General features: G+C 44.0%; 1 protein-coding gene across 1 annotated transcript in view; it reads right to left on the bottom strand.

Annotated features, from left to right (window-relative positions):
* The window catches only part of recql4 (RecQ helicase-like 4), a gene marked incomplete at its 5' end in the record, with an annotated part of 53,188 nt that overhangs the window by 24,481 nt on the left and 16,691 nt on the right, over positions 1-12,016 (bottom strand). The window contains 7 exons of the mRNA XM_084311978.1: positions 1,137-1,326; positions 1,773-1,955; positions 3,788-3,979; positions 4,366-4,449; positions 7,027-7,163; positions 7,354-7,446; positions 9,503-9,664. Of these exons, the coding sequence (XP_084168104.1) occupies positions 1,137-1,326; positions 1,773-1,955; positions 3,788-3,979; positions 4,366-4,449; positions 7,027-7,163; positions 7,354-7,446; positions 9,503-9,664 (1,041 nt within the window). The remainder of the gene's footprint in view (positions 1-1,136; positions 1,327-1,772; positions 1,956-3,787; positions 3,980-4,365; positions 4,450-7,026; positions 7,164-7,353; positions 7,447-9,502; positions 9,665-12,016) is intronic.

Below are 12,016 nucleotides of genomic sequence, written 5' to 3'. Positions count from 1 at the left end.
GAGTTCAAGCCCCGGCCGAGTCATACCAAAGACTATTTAAAAATGGGACCCATAGCCTCCCTGCTTGACACTCAGCATCAAGGGTTGGTTTGGGGGGGAAGTCCTTGCGACATACTAGCGTCATGTCCAAGGGGTGTACTTGTACATCAAGCTGCCTCACGCTACGGAAACAGGAGATAGGCTCCTGCCCCATGTGCCGTTACGGCTCAAGAACCATTGGTTCTCAAAGGCAACTTCTTTGCTGCTGCGAATGTCTCGAGTTGATGTCGTCATCAGTCCGCGCACGTTAGCAGTTAGCTAGAGCAAGCAGTGTATCCCATGACAATGTACTAAATATGACCCTAAAATACTCTGTTCCGCCCCAATACATTGCAACGACGTCCACCGTATACCCCACACTACTATAACCGTTACACTCAGAATTCATGCCACACACCCACTCGGCACGTAAACTATAAAATAGCGCCGTGCAAGCTAATTATCCTAGCCAGCCTTGTTTACTACTTGAGTCATACCTCTCTACGTCTCCTTCCGCTGTCGGCCATCTCCTTCACTGATTGGTTGTTAGTGCGTGTGCTCATATCCAAGCTTGGAAAATCGATATATCGAAACTTTGCGACCACGTTTCATGTTTATTTCGAGGAAATAATTTATTGCGATAGTTATCGTTATCGTTTTATCGCCCAGCCCTACCAGGGCGTACCAGGAGTGAGGTCTCAGGCAGCAGTGGGGAGCTGGATTGAATCCGACTCAATAAAACATGTCCAGAGACACAGAAACGACACCCGTAGCAACATGATTAGAGCATAGGTTGGTATTATTCTAGAACGAGGGACATGTCTACAGTATATGCATAAAAAAAGAGTGTTAGCAAAGCGGAGATTCAGTCAGTCCGGGCTGTCTCAGGCTTATTTGTTGTGAAACTTTTGTGAAGCACAAATAAACCTTCTTGCAACAGATTCTGTTTGACCCACGTGTTTTCTTCATAAGAACTTCAAGAGTCCAGGAGCCTAAGTCAGATACTATGATTCAGATCATGTTTGAATATTCTTTTACTCAACACCCCTCCCACTGCACCACTGTGCTACCTGGCGCGGGTTTAGAAAGAAAACTACTAATAAACCAGCCTCTCTCACCAAGGTCTTTCTTCCTCTGTGCTATAGGGTTGTGTGTTGGAGCTATATGGCTGTTCTCTTTCACCAGCACCCCCTGCAGGCAGGTCCTGAGCACTGCAGACACACGGACGGTCTCCTCTCTCCTGGTACAATACACTATGATAGAGTCCAGACAACCAAATCGGTCTCCTTTTAACAACGACACCAGGGCCTGTATAGACAAGGAGAGGAGGGAGAGACAGAGAGAGGTTACATATCTTGTAAAAGAGGAATCCGTGATGTCATCAAACAGAGAGAGAGAGAGAGAGAGAGAGAGAGAGAGAGAGAGAGAGAGAGAGAGAGAGAGAGAGAGAGAGACAGAGAGAGCTGCTGTGACAAGAAAAGGACATCCAACGGAATACAACCACCATAAAGACTGTCAACCATACAAGAAATTCCTTCTGTAATGTACCGATTTCTTTTGATTTCCCTGTTTGATTTTTTGTTTTGTTTGGCTTTGGCAATGTAAACGTATGTTTCCCATGTCAATAAAGCCCATTTGAATTGAATTGAATTGAGTGAGAGAGTGAGAGTGAGAGTGAGAGTGAGAGAGTGAGAGTGAGAGTGAGAGTGAGAGAGAGAGAGACAGAGAGACAGAGAGCGGGAGAGAGACATTACCCGGTCCTTGTCTCTGTCCATGGAGACAGACAGCTGGAGGTTCGAGGGGACAGCAGCGGAGCGGACAGAGATGCCGTCTCTGTCGCTGATGTCCAGGTGATGAGCGATGTCCAGTGCCGTGGACAAGGTGGCTGTGGCCGTGAGGCCGAGCAGACAGGTCACACCCAGACGCTCTCGGAGGACCTGGAGACACACAGTTAGTTAGTACACTGAGAACTATGGCTTGGCATCAGCACGGATAACCCAACTGGATTCATAGCAGGATCCCAATTTGATTTGATTTAGATTTGTTTTGATTCACTATCAATTAATTTAGGATTCATATGGCTGGTTGCAGGAGGTCAGTACCTGCCAGTGATGTCAAAACATATCATTTGGTCAACTGAGTTTCCATAGTAGTTCAGCAGAAACTAAGCTCCTGCAGGACAGGAGGTAAACTAGAGACGTCTGCAGGACAGCAGGTAAACTAGAGACGTCTGCAGGACAGGAGGTAAACTAGAGACATCTGCAGGACAGGAGGTAAACTAGAGACGTCTGTAGGACAGGAGGTAAACTAGAGACGTCTAGACAGCAGGTAAACTAGAGACGTCTGCAGGACAGCAGGTAAATCAGAGACGTCTGCAGGACAGCAGGTAAACTAGAGACGTCTGCAGGACAGGAGGTAAACTAGAGACGTCTGCAGGACAGGAGGTAAACTAGAGACGTCTGCAGGACAGGAGGTAAACTAGAGACGTCTGCAGGACAGGAGGTAAACTAGAGACGTCTAGACAGCAGGTAAACTAGAGACGTCTGCAGGACAGCAGGTAAACTAGAGACGTCTGCAGGACAGCAGGTAAACTAGAGACGTCTAGACAGGAGGTAAACTAGAGACGTCTGCAGGACAGGAGGTAAACTAGAGACGTCTGCAGGACAGGAGGTAAACTAGAGACGTCTGCAGGACAGGAGGTAAACTAGAGACGTCTGCAGGACAGCAGGTAAACTAGAGACGTCTGCAGTACAGGAGGTAAACTAGAGACGTCTGCAGGACAGGAGGTAAACTAGAGACGTCTGCAGGACAGGAGGTAAACTAGAGACGTCTGCAGGACAGGAGGTAAACTAGAGACTTCTGCAGGACAGCAGGTAAACTAGAGACGTCTGCAGGACAGGAGGTAAACTAGAGACGTCTGCAGGACAGCAGGTAAACTAGAGACGTCTGCAGGACAGCAGGTAAACTAGAGACGTCTGCAGGACAGGAGGTAAACTAGAGACGTCTGCAGGACAGGAGGTAAACTAGAGACGTCTGCAGGACGGGAGGTAAACTAGAGACGTCTGCAGGACAGGAGGTAAACTAGAGACGTCTGCAGGACAGCAGGTAAACTAGACGTCTGCAGGACAGGAGGTAAACTAGAGACGTCTGCAGGACAGAAGGTAAACTAGAGACGTCTGCAGGACAGCAGGTAAACTAGAGACGTCTGCAGGACAGCAGGTAAACTAGACGTCTGCAGGACAGGAGGTAAACTAGAGACGTCTGCAGGACAGGAGGTAAACTAGAGACGTCTGCAGGACGGGAGGTAAAATAGAGACGTCTGCAGGACAGGAGGTAAACTAGAGACGTCTGCAGGACAGGAGGTAAACTAGAGACGTCTGCAGGACGGGAGGTAAAATAGAGACGTCTGCAGGACGGGAGGTAAAATAGCATAACATTTACAGGCCTGGGATTCTATATTCAATTTCATGTGTCCGGATGGCAAAATTCAGTACTGTATCTACAAAACCCCCTGTAAATCATCTGCCCTCATTTGCTTAGATTTCTTTGTACACTAGATCTCAAGAAGGTGCTGAATGAGCTCCGTGGCAATTTTTCACGTCTGGTCCATGTTATCATGGTGTTATTCACCGTCAAAGATGAACAAATAAATGTGAATGTAGATTCTGACTCGACTCTCGGACAGTCCAAAAGAACCAAGTCTGATTCAATCTTCCCATCTTCCATCACCACTGATGCTCAGACAGAGAGGTGTTTAAGAGGCCGGTACCTTACAGAGTCGCAGGTAACAGGGTCTGAAGTTGTGAGACCACTCAGACACACAGTGGGCCTCGTCGATGCAGGCGAAGGCCACAGGAGGAAGCTGGTCTGCAGAGGGGAGACAACCTGAACTAGACCCTCCTCCACCTCCTACCAGAGCCTCTGGAGACAGGAGCAAGACACACACCTCACCCGACTTCACCTGGAGAGACGGAGAAAGACACACACACACACAGACGGAGAGATAGAGGGAGAGACAGAGAGAGACACAAGAAGTACAAGAAGACAGCAGGAAGGGTACAACTCTATCAGCTGAGTAACAATGTTCATCAAAGTGTTGAGTGCTACAGTGTAGGTTAGTATATTAGGACAAGTGCATGACAGTAAGGTTAGTTAGGGTTAGAGTTTTTTTTTAGATAATGATAGAAGATGTCAGAGAGGCAGAGTGAGAGCGACAGAGAGAGAGAGATGGAGAGAGAGAAACAGACAGAGACAGAGAAAGAGAGAGGGGGACAGGAGAGAGAGAAATAAACCAAACAGCTTTATATAATCCTCTCCTGCCCGACATAATGCGTCTACAGTATTTACCTTTTCAATAGCAGCTTGTCTCTGTTTCATGCTCATGTTGGAGTGGATAGCAGCAGCCTTCATCTTGCCAGGCAGTCCAGACAGCTGAACACACAAACCACATGGACATAACCGTCAGCATGCTAACAACACCTTTATCAACATGAGTATGTGTCTGTCTGTGTAGTCGTCTGTGCGTGTGTGTGTGTGTATTAATGTGTGTGTATATTAATGTGTGTGTGCTTATGTGTGTGTGTGTGTGTGTGTGTGTGTGTGTGTGTGTGTGTGTATTAGGGTTGGGTACCGAACTCTGTACTTTTAAGGTTACCGACCGAATTACGTTGGTATCGAAAAACCTAAACTAACGTTAACTAAGCTAACCCTGGAAACGCTCACTGTAACTGAAATACTCCACTGTAATCACGCGTACGTTAGCTGGGTTAGCTTACCTTGCTAAGCTACATTATGTTAGCTGGGTTAGCTTACCTTGCTAAGCTACGTTACGTTAGCTGGGTTAGCTTACCTTGCTAAGTTATGTTATGTTAGCTGGGTTAGCTTACCTTGCTAAGCTACGTTACGTTAGCTGGGTTAGCTTACCTAAGCTATTTGGAGAATCCCTACTCAACATGTACGTGTCTCTTTAACCCTTTAATCGCCAATGACGTGTTTAGACGTCATTCCTCGCCATGCGTAATGTGCCAATTACGTCATACAGCGTCTTTGAGATCAATATTTTAAAAATCTGTCATGGCAATCATATTTCACCCACGGAGACTTGACGGGTGCTGTAGAGCTCCTCTCAACTCTCCAACGGTGCAAGACCGCCATCTGGTGGCCAATCAGCGAGGTGCCAAAACCGGAAGTGAGCGGCCGGAAGTGGTGCTCACTCCAGCTTGATACACTGGATAGCGATCCGTTGCCAATAACTCGATAAACATGATTTGGACGTATATAGTATTATACAACCTGGAACTGGACCAACTAGATCGACATCCCATAATAGCGAACTTTCTGCTCCACGCTGATCGCCCAACGCTACGAGGAAGCTGCGGTGAGTTTTTTATTATTATTATTATACATACAAACTGCTCCGATCAACATATCACCCATACTACATAAATGATGTAACGTCGGCCACGGACTTATAAACCCCCCCCCCCCTCCGGTCACCAGCAGATGATGAAACATGACGTTTAGGACCTTGTACAATTGAAATTTTTAATCTGACGTCAATCGGTATCAAACTACATTTGATGATCTAATATATGTATTTATGCCTATAACTCACGTTCTGCAGAATTCTGCAGAAAACGATAAAAACATATTTATACTTTAGACCGTATTTTAGTATGAATATGTGAATGAAAAAGTAGAACGTTGCTACATCCTAAACGATAGATACTTGACGTTGAATGGGCCATAGTAATGTCAATTTAGCAATACAATTTAAAAAGTTATAGCCCTGCAAAGAAGGGGAACATCTCCATAGACTTACAGTGGTGGCAGAGAGGTGATTAAGATCAGAATAATCCCTGGCAGATAAAGGGTTAAAGGACATGTGTCACAACATTAAAATTGTAGAAGAAATGGTAATAAGAAATGGTTGTAGGGATGATTTAGGGATGAGGGAGGGGTTTTAGTTTGTGTGGTGTGTTGTGTGGTGTGATAACAATGTTGAAATTGATAAGTTTAGACTTACAAAAAATATATATATAAATAAGAGAGCAAGAGAAAAGTACAGAAAAAAGGTACCGTTGGGTAACGGCCCCAATTCCCAGGTATCGGTTCAAATGTGAACGGTACCAAACCCTAGTATGTATATTAATGTGTGTGTGTATTAACTCTCTGTGCCAAACCCAATATTTCTCGTGTTTCGAATCCAACCATTGAGCGCAAAACCTGAGATTTCTCGGGTTTTGATCCTTTTTTCCGATTTTCCCCATTCTAAACACTCGTGCAGACCTGCCTGTGTCTCCCTGGCATTGCTGCCTACGTTAAAATTGTGACCGAATTCCGACAGGTGGCAGTATCGCCTACCTTTTGAACTGGGTCTCTAAGGTGTCTCTCAGTGCCTCTGTGCCTCTGGCTGCATGAATCCCCTCCCCCTCAAAGTGAAGCAGTACACAGTCATCTGTCGCGGATTTGCTCGCCTGAAACCTATTGATTTCCGTATTCTAGCCAGGCTCAATGCACACCGGTAATGATGATCGTGATGGAACTACTGGGATTATTAATTTTGGAGTACCTTCTTACAAAGGTAAGGTCTATTTTAGGTCTATTTTACCTCACCTAAAACATGCTTTTGTATTGATCACAGCGTCGTATTTTACAAAACCTAAAACATGCTTTTGGTAACGATCGCAGCTTCGTAAAATGCGCATATGCATATAACAGGTCATATCTCACTATCTAGAAAACGATTATTTTGAAACGGGGAGATGTTTAGCGTGGAATAGCGCATAAACTAAAGTATGTCGAAATTAACTGGTTTGTCCATGTTGGTGCCTGTCAAATGAGCCATACTATCGTCTCCATAGCTATAATATAGAATATACGATGGGTCCGCAAACATCTTGAAAATGGTCAATAACGCTGGCGCCAGGGAGTAAAGATGGGAATACAGCGTGGCAGTCAATGAGTTAATGTGTGTGTGTATATCAATGTGTGTGTGTGTGTGTGTACCTGATCATCCATCAGTGAGACCAGAGGAGAGATGACCAGAGTGATGCTCTTTGATCTCTGAGAGTACAGATAGGCTGGCAGCTGGTAACACAGAGACTTACCCATACCTGTAGATAACACTACAAGGGTGGAGAGACCTAGAGACGGAGAGACAGAGAGAGATAAAGAGTATATCATTTGAATGTTGTGACATTTCCTTGTACATGCTGAGTAACATAACGTAGCTTAGCAAGGTAAGCTAACCCAGCTAACATAATGTAGCTTAGCAAGGTAAGCAAAGTAGCAAACATAACAGCACTTAGAAGACAATATTTCCCAGAATCCAACCTGTTAGTATTCTCATAATAGCCTCTTCCTGTCCTGGTCTGAAAGACTCGTAACCAAAATCTTTCAGAGCTGCATAGACCTCAGCAGGAGCCCCTACAGAGGGGGGGAGAGATGGGGGGGGGGGGTAAAGAGAGAGAGAGGGGGGGAGAGATGTATTTTAGAAAAACATTTATTTACATAATCTCACTACAAGCTCACATCATACATGCGTTTTCATCATACTAAAAAACACATCCAAGTGTAAAATTAGAGATCTCACAAAAAACCAGTGCTAAAACACAGCTGCCCCTCTACAACACAACAAATGACTTCATTGAAGCTCCACTGAAACATCAATCAAATCTAAAATCCACTCTGACCCTGGCTCTTACAAATGCTTTAAACATTGGCATCAGGCTCACCACCTGAGCCATTTTCAACTTGGATTTCCGGCTCTTATAAATGGCCATTTTGGCCTGACCCACAACTCAATTCAATGTTTGCCACTTCTTTACATTTTCTTTTTTGTACCCAGCACCAAACACAAAAGCAGTTTCACTCCACCTCTCACCACATTGTTCAAGGTTTCAAAACAGAGCTTCAAATCTTTTACAATCTAAAAACTGTGAAACATTGTTTCTGGTTCCTGACAAAAAGGACAACAAATTGATAGTGGGATTTAGTTAACAAAACTATTAACTAGGGATGTTCGATATTGGCTTTTTTACAGATACCGATATACCGATATTGTCCAACTCTTAATTTCCGATACCGATATCAACCGATACCGATATATGTTTTTCCACCATATCTATTGACAATATAATTTCTTTATATATTGAAGGCTACATCCTGCTACCTTTTTCAGCTTCTCTATTTCAAGGCAATATTTACAAACATTTATGAGCATGCGCGGGAGCGTACGTGCATGTGACGTCATTAAAACACAGTGCAACCACTTATGAAATCACCACTGCACCACTGTTAACCGCGACGGGCATACAGGAATGGTGAGGATATAAAGCATGTTAGACGCATTTATTGGACCCGTTGCTTGCAGAGTTTACATAGAAACAGCGCAACTCGCAAGAGGAGTTATCACAGGCTGTAGAACGCAGGCTGAAGAGCTACCATTGCTTCTAACATGTAAGGTGGTGGTATCAGGCTCAGCCCCTCCCTTCCAGCTGGAGTGAAACACGGAATTTATCAAATGCGAGCGAAACGCGTACTGTGACTGTCGAGTCCTGGCTCTAGGCAGAATCACCAATAGTGGTTTAAGAGAAATTATTTATATTTTGAACATAATTCACTGCGCATTAGTTAGATTACACGTTGCACATGTTATGACTTTGAACTAGTGCTGTCAGGCGATTAAAAAAATTAATCTAATTAATTACAGGATTTGTAATTAATTAATCTAATTAATCGCATTTTAATCGCATAACCATTTTATGCCTGATATTCTATATTCTATAATCATATTTCAAATTGCATGTGTCCGGATGGCAGAATTCAGTACTGTATCTACAAAACCTTCTGTTTAATCATCTTCCATCTATTAATTTGCTTAGATTTTTCAGGTCTGGTCAATTTGAGCATAGTGTTATTCACAGTCAAAGATAAAAAAAAATGTTTATTGATATTCTCATTTGGGTCATTACAATTTACTCAAGCCTAGTAACAGACACAGTATTTCTGACACTGGGAATACATTCCCTGAGATCCATAGATGTCCCTAGAATCAGATACCAAGAACATGCAAATGGACCATATAAGAAAAAGTCTGTAATGTGTATTCTACGTTCTTATAGAATGAATGAGATAAAAAAAAAAAAAAAAATTATATAAAAAAAAAAAAAAAAAATCTTTTTTTTTGTAATTAATTTTGAGTTAATTTTCATAACGCGATAATTTGCTGTGTAATTAATTAATCTAATTAACGCGATAAACTGACAGCCCTACTTTGAACGTCTTCCATTTCCACCACAAAAGGCACACACAATTAACAATACGATACATCGATCATGAATATGCAAATCGACTAAATTTCATCGTCGACAACGTCGACTAGGGCAACGAATCGCGACAGCCCTAGTGTGTGTGTGTGTATGTGTATGTGTGTGTGTGTGTGTGTGTATGTATGTATGTATGTGTGTGTGTCACTAGTCACCCTGTACTTTCCCGTCCTCTCCCAGACCGTACAGCGGTTCCATGGGCGGGGGAGGGGCGGGACGTTCGTAATCTGGACGAATCACATTGAGCAGCACCTCGTCGTCGTCATGGTTATCATCCACTTTCTCTTCCTGCCGCAAGTCTTCTTTAGGGGGGGGCACTTTTAATCAAAAACAAAACAAAAACAATGGATCACCAAAATATGTATTCATTCATTCATTAACTCTTTAAATGCCATGCCTGGTTTTCCATTTTACCGCTTGAATGCCACCATCCGCGCCAATGTTAACGTTAATATCGCCTAATCTATGTTTTAAATTATGGCTATGTGTCTAATCTGCCCATCGCATTATCAAAGACTATGTTCCAGACAGTGCTGTGAAGGCAGATTGTTTTTTTATCGCGTCGTTGCCGTTTCAGAGCAGTTAGAAAAGCCCCCGTTTTGATATAAAAAACAACTCATTCTGGAGCATTCTATGAAAATCGTCTTTTAGTGGAATATTCCACAACGTTGATATTCGTCAGCCTTTTTATGAATCGTTTTCAAATAAACGCTAGATGATCAATATTATACGTGCACGCACGCACATTACGGCCGCGCGCGGACAATCGCCTTGTTGATTTCCTCTCGGACTTTTACAGTGAAAACGAAAGAAGAGATTTCACAAAACAGCTTATAACTTCATCAAAATTACTCTGATTATCCTACCACTGATAACATAGAGTCCTTACCTGACATCAGATGGTATCCAACTGGTATATTCCAATTCCTGATCACCATTCGAAAAAATCGATACGTGTATGGATCCAACGCGACACAGTGGTTCTCCATGATCCGCGGAGATCTGAGGCTCCAGAATGAACTCTAGTAACCCCGGCTGGATCAGTGAACTGGAAAATGTGGAGTACCGGATTTTTTTCCCCATTCATTTTCATTGAGTCCATTCCAAAATCACTTATGTCATCTGGGAGACGACAGGGGGCGCTTTTTTCCACAGTGATCGTCGGCGCCCCTCGGCTATACTCGGGTAGGCTCGGGTGATGCAATAATTTTTCAGATCGCAAAAAAAAAAAAAAAAAAAAAATTCCGAGAAATCTCGTGAGTGGCTAGCAACCACCTATAAAAAAACACGAGAAATCTCGTGAGTGGCACTGAAAGAGTTAAAGGTGGTATAAATAACATTCAGCCACTAGGTGTCACACTAGAGCACCAGCATGTCATTTATCCAATCAGGTGCATTCCACGTGAGGAATGGGAAGTAGGGAGGGGATACATGCCTGCAACATGTAAACATTCATTTTGGACCCACAAAAACATTTTAACCTGTTAAGCCCTAACCCTATTTTCAGAAATTCCACCTAAAGGTACATGCCCAAGTAAATGAAAGATTGCTCCACTTCTACAAGGTCCATTTGCATGTTCTTGGTATCTATGAACATCTAGGGACCTGGGGGTATGTATTCCCAGTGTCAGAAATATATATATTTTTTTATCTACTTTTTCTCCCCATTTTTCTATTTTTCTCCCATCCCCAATTTCGTATTGTCCAATTCTACCCTCCCCTGTCTCGAACGTTGTTAGGCCATGCAAGCCGGCTGCAATGTGGACGAAGCCTTGCATCACGTGTCCCCTCTGCCTGAATATTTTCCACAACAAAGTTCGTGTTTCCGCGTCTCTGATTGGCCAGGTCATGTGACATGTACGACCAATCGTGGGACGGCAATTTTTTGGACGGTTAAGCTTAGGCGCTCTTTCGAAGTTGGTTAAGGTTAGAGTTTGTCTGGGCGGCTACGTGGCGTAGTGGGCAAGGCACTCGCCACGAAATGCTGGAGACGCTGGGCTCGTCAGTTCGAGCCCAGCGCTCCACATTTGCTTTCAGTTTAGCTGGTCGTCCACAGTAATACACATTGGCCGTATTACGGGGAGGGAAACTGAAGGGTGGGGATCGGGCGTTGTGGACAGCGACTCCTACAGGTCGGTTGGTGCGCCTGCGCAGTAGAATCAGGAAGTGTCGGGGGCAGCGTGAGCCTCCCACGCGTTACTCCTCGCCACTGAGAGATCGAGCTGCGCAGGTGAAAAGATGCGACTGCTGTTACCTCAAGTACCGGCGGGGACTTGTGATATGTATGACTTAGTCCACATTGCAGCCGGCTTGTGGGAGGCAAGAAACAGCATCCGTGACAGGGGAGGGTTGAATTGGATGATACAAAATTGGGATTGGAGAAAAATATAGAAAAATGGGAGAAAAGTGGATCAAAAAAAAAAGTTATAGTTTGTCTTAGAGCATGGTGATAGAACGCCTGCCCCGATTCCAAACTCTAACCTTAACCAACTGCGAAAGAGTCGCCTAAGCTTAACCAGTGATAAACTAGGCGTTAGGTAGTTTGCAGGCTGTTCAACCCGGAAATAGGCGCAGAACTTGCCGTCCCACGATTGGCGCACATGTCGCATGACCTGGCCAATCAGAGCACAAAACTCGAACGCGGAAACACATATTTGTTGGGTTTCGCA

The sequence above is a fragment of the Notolepis coatsorum genome, assembly GCF_963971535.1.
Source record: "Notolepis coatsorum genome assembly, chromosome: 4".
Taxonomy (NCBI): Eukaryota; Metazoa; Chordata; class Actinopteri; order Aulopiformes; family Paralepididae; genus Notolepis; species Notolepis coatsorum.
This window is presented reverse-complemented; position numbering and strand designations above follow the sequence as displayed.